At 39.7% G+C, this 16,720-nt stretch overlaps 1 protein-coding gene across 1 annotated transcript; it reads right to left on the bottom strand.

Annotated features, from left to right (window-relative positions):
• Positions 1-1,975: 1,975 nt before the first annotated feature.
• Positions 1,976-9,918, bottom strand: LOC134743640 (solute carrier organic anion transporter family member 2B1-like). Its single transcript, XM_063677262.1, has 11 exons — positions 9,758-9,918; positions 8,705-8,872; positions 7,819-8,010; positions 7,529-7,711; positions 7,031-7,152; positions 6,511-6,600; positions 4,701-4,897; positions 4,045-4,158; positions 3,391-3,515; positions 2,726-2,866; positions 1,976-2,229 (listed from the first exon to the last, which is right to left on the bottom strand). Exons 1-11 carry the CDS (start codon positions 9,858-9,860, stop codon positions 2,051-2,053), a joined length of 1,614 nt encoding a protein of 537 aa, XP_063533332.1. The 5' UTR covers positions 9,861-9,918; the 3' UTR covers positions 1,976-2,050.
• Positions 9,919-16,720: the final 6,802 nt, after the last annotated feature.

The raw sequence follows: 16,720 nt of genomic DNA on the forward strand, positions 1-16,720 counted from the left end.
AGTGACACAATCAGGTGATTGTCAAAAGTCAAAATAGGTAAACGAAACGCAGCGAGCGTTTTATTTAGTCATGGTAGGCGTCAGTAAAGTTTGGCAATTTTCTCATTTTATATTTCCATTACCAAAATATTATATATTGTTATACATTTCCTACAGGTACTACTTGATTTAATATTTAGATAGTGAAAGGTTTATTATAAATAGCTTAGTAATTAGTATATTAGTAGTAATAAATTGTCATCTTGTAAAACTTGTCTTTTGTGCAATAAAATGTAAAAATGTATGTCTGACAGTTCCCTACGTTTCACAACATTCCATAGTTTCACATAAAAAATAGGTACATTGTTAAAAATTGTGTAATGTACGGAACCATTGGAACGCGAGTCTGACTCGCACTTGGCCGGTTTTTTCAGTTATATCGTCAACCGGGGTGAATGGGGATGGCTGGGGTAAATAAGGACAAAGCTTAAAATGTGATTTATTCGATAATTCCTTAATAACTACCCACACAAATTGTATCATACAAAATCTACTATTTCGAGAAACGTATATGCTCTTTTCCTGTTCCTTTTATAGGCCGCAATGCTCCAACCCCATGGTTGGCAACTCTCAAAGGTTTTTATAGTTGGCGCCAGAATAAGTTTCAGATTTGTCTTAACATGCTATAACTTAACACTATCCGTAGGTTTGACGGGTAAATAAACCTATGCTGGCGCCATCTGTAAAATACTTTGACCGGCCAACCCCATTATTTGCTTCATTTATAATTAAGTTTCTATACACTATCCAAGGTTCACGTCTTTTTCCTTGGCACCTTCTGTCTCCTCAGCATGACGCAAGAGATTATGGTGAGTATGAAAGTCAGACCAGCTAGCACCGCACTGGAGTAAACCCAGGATTTATAATTAAAAGTTTCTATACACTATCCAAGGTTCACGTCTCCGTCCTTCGGCTCTTTCTGTCTTCTCAGTATGACGCAAGAGATTATGGTGAGTATGAAAGCCAGACCAGCTAGCACCGCGCTGGAGTAAACCCAGGATTTATAATTAAAAGTTTCTATACACTATCCAAGGTTCACGTCTCCGTCCTTCGGCTCTTTCTGTCTTCTCAGTATGACGCAGGAAATTATGGTGAGTATGAAAGCCAGACCAGCTAGCACCGCGCTGGAGTAAACCCAGGATTTATAATTAAAAGTTTCTATACACTATCCATGGTTCACGTCTCCGTCCTTCGGCTCTTTCTGTCTTCTCAGTATGACGCAAGAGATTATGGTGAGTATGAAAGCCAGACCAGCTAGCACCGCGCTGGAGTAAACCCAGGATTTATAATTAAAAGTTTCTATACACTATCCAAGGTTCACGTCTCCGTCCTTCGGCTCTTTCTGTCTTCTCAGTATGACGCAAGAGATTATGGTGAGTATGAACGCCAGACCAGCTAGCACCGCGCTGGAGTAAACCCAGGATTTATAATTAAAAGTTTCAATACACTATCCATGGTTCACGTCTCCGTCCTTCGGCTCTTTCTGTCTTCTCAGTATGACGCAAGAGATTATGGTGAGTATGAACGCCAGACCAGCTAGCACCGCGCTGGAGTAAACCCAGGATTTATAATTAAAAGTTTCTATACACTATCCAAGGTTCACGTCTCCGTCCTTCGGCTCTTTCTGTCTTCTCAGTATGACGCAGGAAATTATGGTAAGTATGAAAGCCAGACCAGCTAGCACCGCGCTGGAGTCAACCCAGGATTTATAATTAAAAGTTTCTATACACTATCCAAGGTTCACGTCTCCGTCCTTCGGCTCTTTCTGTCTTCTCAGTATGACGCAGGAAATTATGGTGAGTATGAAAGCCAGACCAGCTAGCACCGCGCTGGAGTAAACCCAGGATTTATAATTAAAAGTTTCTATACACTATCCAAGGTTCACGCCTCCGTCTTTCGGCTCTTTCTGTCTTCTCAGTATGACGCAGGAAATTATGGTGAGTATGAAAGCCAGACCAGCTAGCACCGCGCTGGAGTAAACCCAGGATTTATAATTAAAAGTTTCTATACACTATCCAAGGTTCACGTCTCCGTCTTTCGGCTCTTTCTGTCTTCTCAGTATGACGCAGGAAATTATGGTGAGTATGAAAGCCAGACCAGCTAGCACCGCGCTGGAGTACCCCACCCAGGGTGCGAACTGATCGTTCTGGAGGAGACACTTGGAACCGCGGGTGAACGCGCAAGTGAACACTGGAAAGAAATCAGAATAAAGTGGGACTGCCAATAGGTATGTGGTACCTTCAGATATACCTAGTGGGATTTTCTCAGTGGAGAAACAAATCTACGGGGTAAGAGATTTAGCACAACTTCTCATTGGGGATAGATAATATTTCAATATATCATTAAGGGTAATCCTATTATTTTGTTTTACGAATTGCTGGGGAGGTGCTACCGAACATGATGTCATTTGGCTTGATAGTAGGTACCTACCAATAATGGGCATGATACCAAGGATCCCGCGGTTGCATTCGCAAATAGATCCGGCAGCGTGCCATACACACCACATGATGGTAACGCTGGTGTTTAATGAGTAGTCTGATATAATCACATCACCGCGCACAGGGGAGGGGTGGTACGCTTCAATTTTCCAACGTAAAAATGGTACCATTGATGACACAGTTTTCCTTACGTGAAACTTTTTGCAAAAAGATAAGATCTGCCACTCTACCAATCTGGTTGTACTTACAGCTAATCCCCATGTAGAACCCATGGGCCCCCACGAAGGCGACGAGTGACACCACGCTTGACGCGACGCCTACCGCCGTCGCGACGTCACGCTTGTCCACTGTCTCCAACAACACGGTAGTCTGCCATATGAACGCCAGAGCTGAAGAACAATTGTAATTAAGGGTCACCTTTGCTTAAGAATAGTTGAAGATTACATGAAGATCCAGCATCGAACATTCTCAGTACATTAATTGCACAGTGTGCCTTGTGAAATGTCTGACAAGCTATATTATAGCAAGCTTATTTGTCATTGCCATTGTCGAGGTACATACTGTCAAGTCATCGCGCTTAGTAGAAAGGCATTTTCACTTCTATTGGTACGCCTTCTAGGTTACAACTCGGAGAAAATTAAAACCCAAGTCTCGAAGAAACAACTTAAACTAAAAGATAATAGGTTAAATAATACGGGACATTCAGAACTAAGGAAACATGAATCTCCGCTGTCTTGCGCAGGTGCACGGGACGGAGCGTGCAAGCGAGCGGGTACCATCGCGGGTAAAATCCGTCGCACGCGTCGGCGCCAGTTATCGTCTCTTACTATTTTTCAATAGGCGATCCGACGCTCCGTGCACCCGTGCAAGCCAGCGGCGGCACTTAAGTAAAGAAGTCGGTCAATGAACTTACTGCTGGCCAAGCAAACCACCACGTATAACATTTGGTGTAAATTGTACATGCTGGCACAAGAGCCGTCATCGCACGCGCCTCTGGTGACGCGCCCGCCCGGCGCGCATGAGCAGTTCGAATACACCCTGAACAGCAAGTTAATATTATATCTGCTTCTTCTCGTGTCGATGGTTTCAGACTTTCAAACTGTGCGGGATCAAAAGGTAGCGACATTTATCGCCCTGTCCGTTGCATCACGGAGATCCTGCTCAGAGCAGGCATGCGGGCACGCTGGGCAAGATAGCATGTTCCATTGATTGAGGAGTCGGATTAGGCGTCTGAGCCGCTTAGAGCGCCCCATTTCAGCATATCAGCAAGGCGAATATTAATGTATCATATCAATCATATTTAAGAAATAGAAAATAATTTCTGCAATTTAAATACATAGAAAATAAATGCGAAACGGTGAATCATATATAATTTATATAGGATGAGGCGTTCCCCAAGGTTCAATTTTGGATCCGATATTTTTTGTACTATGAACGACAACTTCCCCATATTAGCGTTAGGCGTATAGGGCCCGGAGTTGCAAGTGCTAATGTGCTCGGTAAGTAAATATAGTTTTAGAAATTAAAAAAAGCAACCGTTGTTACTATGGTAAAGTAAATAATTTACCCAATACTATTAACTGTATCAGCTGTAGCACAGCCGGCGTGGCAAGGAGAGAAATACGTCGTCATCTGCTCAGAGACGCAGATGGGAGTAAACTCCATCCATGGTCTATCGCAACTAAAAAAAAAGGTTTATTTAGCCACATATCACAAGCTGAACTATTATAATTGTCCACAGGAGAGAAAACTTGTGTGTTCGTCCGAACTGTACAGTTTACTCTCCCGTGGACAATAGTTAACAGAAATAAATGTCATATACTAAAAAAAAATGACCAAGGCCTCCAGTGCCCCAGGCTGGAATCGAACCAGCATCCTCTGCTATCGCGGCAGGTGCCTGTTCGCAGAGGACGCTGGTTCGATTCCAGCCTGGGGCACTGGAGGCCTTGGTAATTTTTCTTAGTATATGACATTTATTTCAGTTTATATAGTAGTGTTTCTACATTTTACAATTAAAGTATTTTCTGTAAATAATTTAATTTGTTCTAATACTTCTAACAGAATAGTTAACAGCTTGTGGAGATACTTATTCAAATAAAAGGAGTAACATTAATCTTTATAGTCCTTAACTTTTGAGTTTTGGGTATGTCTACCGGATGAACACAGTTTTGTGTTTGACCCACCAATGCTTTAGATATTTTTGATAGCAAGAGCTAAACCTACCCGCAGCTTCGTCCACAAGCAGGCTGAGTATAATTAAGGTCGTTCAAGCCTCCAATCCCACTCCGATTGCAGCTCAGCAACGCCGTCATCACGACGTATAACACGGTGGCCAGGAAACTCATCCTTGCGGCGCTGGCGAGTGCTGCTTTACGATTAAACTTCTGCATGACTGGCGCGGTGTAAATGTATCCAGCTAGCTGAAAGTAGTCGACCACAGATTTAATATATATATATATATATATACGCTAGATGACGCAAATACCACGATTTGTATTGAAACCAAGCGTGCCGACTTTTTCATACAAAATTTACTCCTAATATGTGACGTTTTCAACCAAAAGGTACCACATTGTCGCCTGTCGATGAGGTTGATTTCAAATTGAAGCTATATGGAAATAGCGCCTTATTGACGACCGACAATAATTACCCTTTTGGTTGAGAATTGCACATATAATTTTAAAATTACTTATTTGTGATAGGAAATATTATGTTCTTGCCTTTGGGTGCTCGCAATTTTTGGGCTGTTGCAGTTATTTATCATGCAACGAAGCATTTTTTAAGTTTACACGGACGTCCGGCTGCAACAACTGACGCGCGTGGACTGTAAAGAGCGACGGTCAACCTCGACGCTTGTTCGGGGTTCGGACACGCGAAGTAGATGCATTTGCGTCTTCTATGGTATATTTATTTTTGTGTAGTCGACTCATTATGTTTTATTGTGTGTTTTGTATTAAAGCTATAACAGACGGGTGTACCGAACCGAGACCATGGTCCGGCCAGCATATCTCTTTCTCGCTTATAGCTGCATCCTTAACAGACGTACTCCCGTCTGTTAGTAGCTTAAATGAACATTGTACAGTCAGCTAGAGATACGTGATCCCTCCTGCTAATAAATTTGTATACTGACGAATAGATGTAACTGTACATAATTATAATTACGATCCGGTTCGAAGGACCAATCATTAAATAAGTAAGAAGACAACCTTTTGGACGCCAATGACGGATGACGCACCGTATTAGGCATGGAGACTGTATAAAGGAGCCAAATCTCTATGTATGAAAAGCGTCCATCAAAAAACAGTAATTAGGCGGCGCCACCATACACCGAAATACTACCAAAAACAACCTACGTAATTTGGTTGGGTTATTTGTTGCCTTATATGGTTCATGTTATACTCATGTCCCAGAGCCTAACTAGCGCCACCGGAGAGATTAGGAACTATTATTTAAAGCTTAACGCGGTCACTTTTACAACAATTCTGCCATAAGAGATTGCGATCCTTTCTATACCTTCCATAGTATTAGGTTCAACGCCAAAGACAGATTAATAGGTCATAGACCACAGAGCAAGACCTACGTGCATATGCATAAAGTTCAATTTCAGTTTTGACACTTCGGTGGCGTCTGGATGACAGTTTTTGTGTTGGACACGGCGTCGAAAAGGTTAAGGGGCTATCATCATGTCCAGTCTATCCGGCGCCAGACACTGTCTATCTGCATTGCTATCTTGCTGTTAAGAGCGACAGTGAAATTACGTATACTTTTCCCTGTCCCTCTCAGCTGAAAGCGCCTAGCAACCGGATAGAACTGATAATTCCTTAAAATAAATGATGTTGGTTTGACCGAAAGACAATACAATTTGTCCTGGCATTTGGCATTAAGTCCGCCATTTGTACATTGTTGTATATATTTTGTACAATAAAGTTTAAATAAATAAAGACTATTGAAACTATTACAAATTTACTTTTTTTCCGTAAACTACCAATGTTTTCAAGTTAAAACAGACATTTCGTACTGAAAGAGAACTTACAATAACTCCTAATACGACGGATATCAATTTAACATTCATATTCATCATCCCCATTTGTGAATCGTTGTCCGGTCGCACGTAGTATTTCACCTGCAATAATTAGTTTAGTTATTAGTATTTTAATTGGGAAAAAATACTACACAGTATATGAGATGGTCGAACGCTATGAAGAGGCCGGGTGTCGGCAGTCTGGACCGTGCCGTTCACATGGTTTATAACCGCACAAAATGGAGACAAATTGTATGTGGCCGCGATCCTCAGCAGTGAGGGAACGAGAAAGAAGGCGACGCAATCCACTCTCCGTAATACACTTAAAAAAGTATAAACTGGCTAGTCCAAGACTTGTACCCAGGGGCGTAGCTAGAGGATATGGGGCCCGGGGCAGTCACCAAATTTGCGCCCATGACGACTGGCAAAAGTTTCCCTGCTGCTGCCTTTTGCCCATTTTGGCGCCCCCCCTTGGATGGCACTCGGGGCACTTGCCCCCTCTGCCCCCCCCTAGTTACGCCACTGCTTGTACCTGAACAAAGGCTGCTTCATGCAGCCCGAAGCCCCGCCAAGCAGCTGCCAGTAAGGCCATCGCCAGGATTTGCAGAAGTCCCACTCCGCTGCCAAGAACGCGACTCATGCTACGAAATAGACCTGAAAATATAACAGCTTGGTTTTATTTTATTTGTAGTCAGAAGAAAATGCTCACAAAGCTATGGGCAGTGTTTTGGCTTTACAAGGGGGAAAAGTTGTTGATTAACTATTTATACCCAACAAGCGAAAAATTCTTTAATCTTAAGCGTTTTCCGAGGCACAAAGGTTAAACAATCTTTGCTACCGAGTAAAACACATACAGTTTTCAACACACAAACGCGCGTAAAATATTAACTGTAAACATTTCAAATCAAATCTAAATGAAGGTTATTAAATATTTATGATTTGAAATTATCATCTGATTCTCCATATTAGGTTTCCAAAGCTTCTTATGTTGCTGCTTACAACGTATACCTACAGCACGAAGTAGTAGTACCTTTGTCACTTCGACGTTGTTTTTCCGGCATCGGAACAGCCTCAGGATACCTGTACAGTCGGAGCAGCGTGAGCAGGTACTTGATGACGATGATCAGGATCTGCAGCCACGGCATGTCCAAGGTCATGGTTCTCATGCAGCTGCCGAGGATGTATACTAGCACGCGGTAGAGGATGAAGAGGCCTGAGAAATTAAGGGCAAGTAAATTGATAAATGGTATTACAAATGTTACACTCATATCACCAACGGATAAGTAAGGTCTAAAATTGATGTGCCGTCGGATAACCTACCAACATGCATATGCAGATTATACGAAGGATTGTGTTCGTCTAAATACGCAAGTCCATGCGTAAAGAAGGCCGCTCTTCCGAGCGCGCTCACAACCCCACATATGAGCAGTATGGACAGACGGAAGGCAGCCTTCGTGGAGACACCCGTGGCGAAAGACCGAGGAGCTAGTGGAACTGCGGTTGTGCAAAGACCTGCAACCACAAAGAAAAGGGGTTTACGCGCGTCCGTGCTTACTGACTGTTGAATTTCGGAAAATAACTCTAATTTTAGCTTGCAATGTAAATATTTTCAGCATGTACCGTACGGTATTGAACGTCAAACCCAGAGGGGAACTAGGCCTTATAAGAATTAGACCGGTTTCCTCACGATGTGTTCCTTCATCGAAAAGCGACTGGTAAATACAAGTATCAAATAATGATCTATATATCGCGTTATGAAAAACCCGCGACCTCCGGAATGAAAGTCAGACTTACCGCTAGGCTAACAACGCTTCTAGTCGTGTAGGTACCTAACGTTGTACCTGTACCTAAATAATAGAAACAAATATTTTCTATGCATTCATAAGTATTTGCATATTATACTTACAGTGGGACTTAGCTAATTTGTGTAAGAATGTCCCTATAATATTTATTTAAATAGAAATAATTTATTCGTACGCACAAACACAGCACAGAAAAAAATATACAGAACAGAAAAACATATAAAAAGGAGAAAGTGCCACGAAATGGTCGCATCTCAGCATGCTGCTGGCGCCTTCCAGCACTGATCTTCCGATGAGACCATCCGGTGAAACAACCAAGAGCTCCAACAACACAAACAACAACAACAACAACACAACAACAACAACAACATCAACAACAAGACTAAAAGGTAAATATTACTTACCCTCATCGACAGTAGTATCCGGGTTGGGCAACGCGAACAGAGGTACCGTAACTACCAGAGCGGCGATGGTCCATCCTACTAGCACGCTCTTTCTCCTCTCCGAGCCCAGCCCACTGATTATCGGGACCACGAGGAACTCCAGCAGGGATATGCCGATTATAATGGCATCTAGAAGGTAAAGATAAACTCGCTTTCGGAACTTAGTTACTGTTACAGACTTAAATTGTTGACCCATTTACGGTTCAAGCTAATTTGGTTGTCAATACTAACGTTATGACATCTCCAATGTAAAGTGAACCCTAAATGGCTCAACAATTTAAGTCCATCCAACATTTAAAAACATTTACAGTGTGAATGCTAATTGAACAGTGTATAAGGGAAAGCGATAAGAGAAAATTTCTTGTATTAATTTTTATGGTCATTTTTAAAAGTTTCTAATACAAATTTTAATCGTATAGTTGTAATATTACTTTGCATGCTATTTTGAAGCAAAATACCTATGTTTTTCTACTGGAATGATTACTTTATCACCTATTGTACAATATTTTTTGCGAATAAACTTTGACTGAAACATTTTTCCATGTGAAAATGGCGCACTTTGGAAAGTTCCCAAAATTCAGCCACTTTTTACCAGTAAATGACAATTGCAGATCTCTTTTGTGTTCTAAAATTTTCAATTTGTGTTAAGTGCTTTCCAGATGGGACAATTTTTCGCCAATCTGATTAAATTGTCCGATCAAATCAGGCCGTGCGGACGCAAACGCCAATTTGGTTCGCCGATTATGACCGATATTACATATTATTTTTTTAACTTAGAGGGCTCAAAAATATCACCATAAATCTATAATTGGTGATTAAATTGGAGATTGACGGCCAATTTCATTTCTGAACAAATCGGTCGATTTGATCGTCCTATCTGGACTCCACTTTATTCGAAACATGGTGCCAAACGTCATATTTTCATAGTAATTTAATTTGAGCTTACATGATAACCTGCCACTTTTTCATTGCAAACGCCATGCAGTTTGCTTGGTTTGACTCTACCCAAGTTACCTGTAATATTGTGGGGCAGCTCTCCAAGGTCAGCGCTCTGCTGCAGGAATATGTAGACCACCAGCTCTGACAGCAGCAGTGCCAATAACGCCAGTTTGGCCATGTCTCGAAACGCCAACGGGTCGAAGCCCTCTGGGTTGAAATACTTTCGTACATGCTCGCGAACTGGCAATCCAAAACAAATATAAAATAAAAATGATAAATAAATAAATATTATAGGACATTTTTACACAAATTGACTAAGTCCTACGGTAAGCTCTATAAGGTTTGTGTTGCGGGTACTCAGACAAAGATATATATATAATATACAAATACATAAATACATATAATAGAAAGCATCCAAGATTCAGGAACAAATAAATGCTCATCGCACAAATAAATGCCCATACCGGGATTTGAACCCAGAACCATCGGCTTCATATGCAGGATCACTATATACCCACTAGGCCAGACCGGTCGTCATATAGTTATTGGCTTATTGGTGGCACAAGAAAGCATTTTTTTTTATTTGGGGACAATCTTACAAAAGGGTCAAACACATTTTAAAAAAGGTCACTTCTGTAGACAATACAATAAAAGTTAACGACTGGTATAAATATCCCGTTTTACTTATTTGAGTCTCAAGTACTGAAATAGTTATTTACGATACACGTGCGGAAAAGAGGAAATTCGAAACGAGTGGCGATAAATTAAAACACGACCGCAGGGAGTGTTTTAAATCGACACGAGTTGCGAATTACCTATTCGCACGTGTATCGTACAACGTTTTACAGTTACATATGGCCCTTTAAACTTTCGACATATGCACGAAAAGTGCTCTTTACGCACTAGTGCGAGAAAGTAGCACCATATGTACTGTAAAATTGTTTCCCGCCTGTAAATGTGCTGCGTTAAAATTAGCTTTAGATTTCCTAGCTTTAGATTTGACACAAGTAAGACCAAGGATAAGTCTGCAGGAATTTTATAGCATAGACGTGCAAATATACGGCATAATTCCATAGCAGTTTGACGTTTAAAATATCACTTGCACGTGTGCAATAAAACCGAAGCAGAGTTATCTTGATCTGACTCTATGTGTCAAATGTGTCACTCGTTCATGACATTTCCGCATAAATAATACAGATTTTATCACCTACTAAACATTCGCAATTACCGGAATAGTAGTGACTAATGCATTCATAAATTGATAAGAAAGCATTATCAATGTATTTCTATGTATTTCATGCAATCAATGAGATTTCGTATTATGATTAAAGGTGCATCCACACCGCAGATAACTTTTGTGGAGCAACTGTGAAGTGTAGTCGTTCGATTTGTAGCTGGCCCCGAACGGCTAATCCTTTGTCTATTGTTAAGTAAAACCGCACGTGCTGCTTAACGGCCACTGAAAGGTTGGGCCATTGAATTACGACTCTATGGTAATTGGAATAAGATTCAAAATTAATTAATGGTAAAATATTCTGCGACGCTGTGTGTGGTCCCTCCACGGCTACTGAGTGCCGGCGAGTCGAAAGCTATAGAACCAGGCTAAAATGTGTTATCGAGATGCGTAACAAAGGCGCGTTATTGGAGAGTGCACCTACACTAGTTTTTTGAGCGTTGGACTAGCCCGCGCTCAGGTGCCAATTAGAATATTTAGAATTATACGACCCTTTTTTAGGGTTCCATACCCAAAGGCCAAAAACGGGACCCTATTACTAAGACTACGCTGTCTGTTTGTCTGTCTGTCTGTCCGTCTGTCGCCAGGCTGTATCTCAGGAACCCTGATAGCTAGACAGTTGAAATTTTCACAGATGATGTATAGTTTGTCAAAGGACTGTCTCATTTCAAACATAGACAGAGGGAATCATACTATCTTTGTCTTACACTAAAAGTACTAGCACCCAAAAGAAAAGGATGAGTATAGTTTTGTTGTTCTTATTTACTGACAAGATTTGCTTGACCAACTATATTTCTGTTGCCGCTATAACAACAAATACTAAAAACAGAATAAAATAAATATTTAAGTGGGGCTCCCATAAAACTAACGTGATTTTTTGCCGTTATTTTGCGTAATGGTACGGAACCCTTCGTGCGCGATTTAATAAATAGGCCACAGGTAGTAGCACGTGCGGTTTTACTTAACAATAGACAAAGGATTAGCCGTTCGGGGCCAGCTACAAATCGAACGACTATAACAGATGTTTATTTATACCTTATTATTTCAACAGCAGATTAACGTAATAAGGTAAACGTCCTAGTGCTCGATATACTAATGCCCAGTAGATGACACTATGCTGTTTCCTGTATTGTCAATGGATGGCTTATTATTCTAATTTAGTTTAAAGAAAAAAAAGTTTAAAGATGACATGTAGAATTGTAGTCTACAATTCCACATGTCATCTTTAAACTTTTTCACACATTTTCTACAATTTGTAGCAGGGATGTTGCGAATATTCGCATCCGCATCCGCAACCGCGGAACTTCCGCATTATTTTCAACATCCGCATCCACATAAAATCGATGCGGATGCGGATGTGGGATGTGGAACAGGTAGGTACGGGAACGTCTCAGCGGCGGCGTAAGTGCTAGATAATTTCGTCATTAGCCAATAGGAATCTCGTTTCGTTTTTCTGATTCCTCGTTCGAGCACTTTAAGCCTATGACGGACAGCGACAAGAAGTGAAAAGTTTAATTTTGACTTTATTTGGACTTTATTTGGACTTTATTTATTTGGACTTTAGTATAATGCGATAGTGGGGCACCTATATTCTTGTTCAAAGACTAAAAGTTTCGTTTTTTTTTTAAATTACTAAAGTGTAATATTTGACTTTTTTTATGTGCCTAATCTCGACATCCGCATCCGCCTCCGCGGATGTCAAAAAATCGGCATCCGCAACGTCCCTGATTTGTAGATATTGGGACAGTGACGAGCAGAGACTTATAAGTTCATTTTATTAGCACGTGTATTTTTGAATCTTGGAGTACTTTAAACCCTTGGTTAAAAATCTACTATTATTTAAAGTTGCGTTGACCGCCCGCCAAACAAACAACAGTTTTACAACACGTGTGACATTAGATACAACTTAAACCCTTACCTCCTGGCAACAAACTAGAACTCTCCATAACTTAACTTATAAGTTAAAACACAATTTGTAGAATGTTCTTCTTCCTACGCGTTCTGTTCAGTTTGGTACCCCTAAAATGTTCAAAATTTATTTGTTTAAACCACATAAAATCACTGATTTTGCTTTATAATTTTAGTATTCATTTATTACTAAGTAAATGAAACACAAATTATTTGCATTAATTCAATCAATAAGTCTTCTACACACCCGTCTTGATAATCTAATGATATCAGAAAATGTAAACTAGAGCCCCAATGTGTCAGTAAGTAGGCTAATCTGGAGATAACTCGTGCGAGGACGTATGATGGGTTTCATTTTAATCCAAATTCAACCTTCTCACATAAACACAAGGTCGATTTTACGGTGATATAAGATACGAGATTTTAAAAGGTAGGTATATTAATATTTTTTGGATTAAAGATACCTAATAGACTATTGTGTGATAATTTTCGAGTAAGATAATTAGGATAAAACACGCACAGTTCGTAGTAAAACGAGATTATATGATTATAAAGAATTCGGCAAATAGTTGAGTAATTTTAAGATATTAACGCGCAGATTTATCAAATCTAGCCTTTAATAACATGACAATACGAGTCAAGGCACGTGTCTTCGTGAATGACACGATCTATAGTGTTCCACGCGAATTCGTAAAAAACGAAATTATATCGTGATTAAAAATAATTTAGGAAGAACTTAAAATAGAGACAAGCTCCATTTGGGAATAACATCCGGATCTTATAGTCCGACAACAAATTGTAGAAAATAGCCATCGTTGCTTCTTTCGCACCTCCGATGGAGGGGCGAATTGCCTTTCCATCCTTTCTAGGATTTTTGCCCAGGTAGCAAAATGACGTCAGCGACGTCATAATGACGGCATTATTACGTCATAATGACGTCGCTGACGTCATAATGACGTGTAAATGCTACTGGGGTGGCGGTTTCTATGCGCCGCCCGTTACAACGGACGGGTCTCTTGAGGCCCAAAAAGTGGGCTGGCTTCTGTGCGGGCTCGTATGGCCCTGTTGTTATGTATGTTTGGGGCTTCCAGGTCCGTCCGGGCTGCTTAAGACCGCAACGAGGTCGTCGAAGAGGTCGGCAGCCGGGGGCGTGCGGTAGATGGTTGCTGGCGCTGGCGGCGGCGTGACGCGTTTGAGGCTTCTAGTTGTAGAAAATAATTGAGGGCGCCACCATATATACAATTATACATACCAAAACATAGCAGCAATTTAGTATGGATATTTTTTGTTCCATTTTATTTAATTTCTCCTTTTTTTATGTCGCACTATAAGTATATGTTTCGTGTAAATAAAAACAACACCCCCTTAATATTTATAAATATATTTAAGGTGCTCTCCCAGGTATCAAAATGACGTCAGCGACGTCTTAATGACGGCATTATTACGTCATAATGTCGTCGCTGACGTCATAATGACGTATAAATGCTACTGGGGCTGGGACGCGTAAAAAACGTTTATTTTAGAAGGTAGGTGCACATGTTTTGAACAGTATCTTATTTGCTATTATTGTAAGTACTTCCTTCTGTAGTTTCTCCTGAAAAGAAAAATATATAGACCGTACCAAAATAAAAACCAAGTCTAAGTAGCTACCGCGAAAACCGAAATTCGCAAATTGCGGGAATCTTTCTCTTTTTTTTTCCAATGCAGGCGTAATTAGAGTGACAGAGAAAAATGCCCGCAATTTGCGAACTTCGATTTTCGCGGTTATAGCCCAGGTCCCAAAGCTGGCACCGAACTGAATGATAATCTTCTCAGCCCTTGCCAAATCTCTGTCCAAGACCGTAACTTTCGTATTCAGCCAAAACCCGTTATTGTCATATGCCAACTCTATTAGATATGTGCATTTTACTGGCTTTTATATGAATTGGACGTTAAGCTATGAAGTATTAAGATAAATGAGAACGAAACTCCGTTTGTATGGGAAGGTGAAATTCGGCCGAGCTTGCCGGGGACTCTTAAAAGATAATTGGGAACTATCCTACGAATCTGAAAAGACTAGAATATTATAATATAACATTTATTATAATAGTTTATGTAAGTGGGTTACAAAAATACATTCATGTACAAAGACATACAAAGATTAAATAGCACATTTAAATACAATCATATTCGTTTACAATTTTTAATAACAACACACTAAGCAATATTGCTACATGCAAAAAAAAACACTTTAAAAAAACAAGCTTCAAATATTTTTAATTAGCTAACTACTCTCATTCCAATTTTTTTTGCAAGCTAAATATCGTAAAGCGGGGTGGCTTTGAAATGTAGGGGCGACTTTGAAATTTCAGTTTTTAAGCCGTAATATATTTTTATGCAGGATTTTTTACAGTAGGTGCCCATCAATATATATTAATCTAACTAGTTACACGAAACAGTTTCAGTAAATAATGAATAATGGTAATTTTGTAGCCATTTTAAAACTATCAAAGTAACCTCAAATTTTCCTAAAGCCACCCCGTTTTACCGTACAAGGTGTAACAAAAATAGTGATGATCCGTTTAAGGAGATATTCGGTATCGTATTCTGATTAGGAAAAAGTTGAAAATGTTTTTCTCGCGAAAAAAATTTTTTTTTTCTATGGGGCAGGTCGTCCAGCCAAAAATGTTTTACGTCAAACGGATCTCCACTATATTTGTTACACCTTGTATAACAACCGTGTGTATCATGTGTACGGGTATGAAAGTTACTGAATCTTTCCAAAAAGTTGGAAAAGTTGTCGGAAATCTCAAGAAAATTTTACAGGACACAAAGGCAACTTTCATTTTGGGAATGGAATATTTCGATCTTATCAAAATTAAGAAGTTTCCGAAAAAACTCCGTGGACATTTAGCAATTTTGGAAACTTTCCGACGGCAAATCAGCAGCCATGTGCATAAAAACTTATCCAATTGTGTAAGACTTTAATGTAATAAAGTACAAGCAAGTACGGCTGATACACTTAATTTTAATCCGCAAATTTGGTATTTTCTATAAATAGGGATCTTATTGTCGATGGCGCTTACGCCAATAATAACGATGCTCCGATATTAAAACAATGCCGCGCGACGCTGTGCGGCGTAAACGCCATCGACAATAAGGTCCTTTTTCATAGGAAATGTCCCAAATTTCCGTAGTTAATGGAATGGGTTTGAGGATCTGACTATAGTATGTAAGGGAAACGAGCGTTTCGTGGGCAAAATTACACAAGAATTATTTTTTGATATAATAGGCTCTGCCATAAAATTTCTTATGAAAATATATTACATATTTTATTTTAGTAAGACATAAAATACTGAATATCTATTGAACTTAAACATGTTTCGGTCAATTAAAACTCATTCATTGTATATACAATTACTTTTCACATTAATTATAAATCAACTATACATTTCTTAATAATAAAATAATACCTATATTCGATGAAGTAAATACAATAGCATTTTTGTGTAAATTTAAGTCAAACATAATACTTTAAAATTATACTTAAAAAATTGTTCATTTAGCTTATTAATTTAGGCGCCAAAACAAAATTCGTTATGACATTAAAAACCTCTGTTGGGCGCCAACTGTAACACTAATAACAAAAATAAATTAGCAACATCACACATATCTTTACATTAAATAATTTCACGGTTTAGACTCACTTGCGCGACATGTTTCGGAGAGGCCTAGGTCTCCTTTCTCAAGCACTAATAGTGCGAGCAGCGTTCACGACGACCGTGTATTGCGTACGTGTAGTTAACGCTGCTCGCACTATTAGTGCTTGAGAAAGGAGACCTAGGCCTCTCCGAAACATGTCGCGCGAGTGACTAAAACAAGTGAGTCTAAACCGTGAAATTATTAATGTTAGTATG

Source organism: Cydia strobilella, chromosome 1, assembly GCF_947568885.1.
Source record: "Cydia strobilella chromosome 1, ilCydStro3.1, whole genome shotgun sequence".
NCBI classification, from domain to species: Eukaryota; Metazoa; Arthropoda; class Insecta; order Lepidoptera; family Tortricidae; genus Cydia; species Cydia strobilella.

Coding starts and splice junctions, on each gene's coding strand:
- LOC134743640 (XM_063677262.1), bottom strand. CDS start 9,860: ATGGCCAAACTGGCGTTATTGGCACTGCTGCTGTCAGAGCTGGTGGTC. Junction 8,011..8,704: donor GGATACTACTGTCGATGAGG/GTAAGTAATATT, acceptor TTGTGGTTGCAG/GTCTTTGCACAACCGCAGTT. Junction 6,601..7,030: donor ATGAAGCAGCCTTTGTTCAG/GTACAAGCAGTG, acceptor TAATTATTGCAG/GTGAAATACTACGTGCGACC.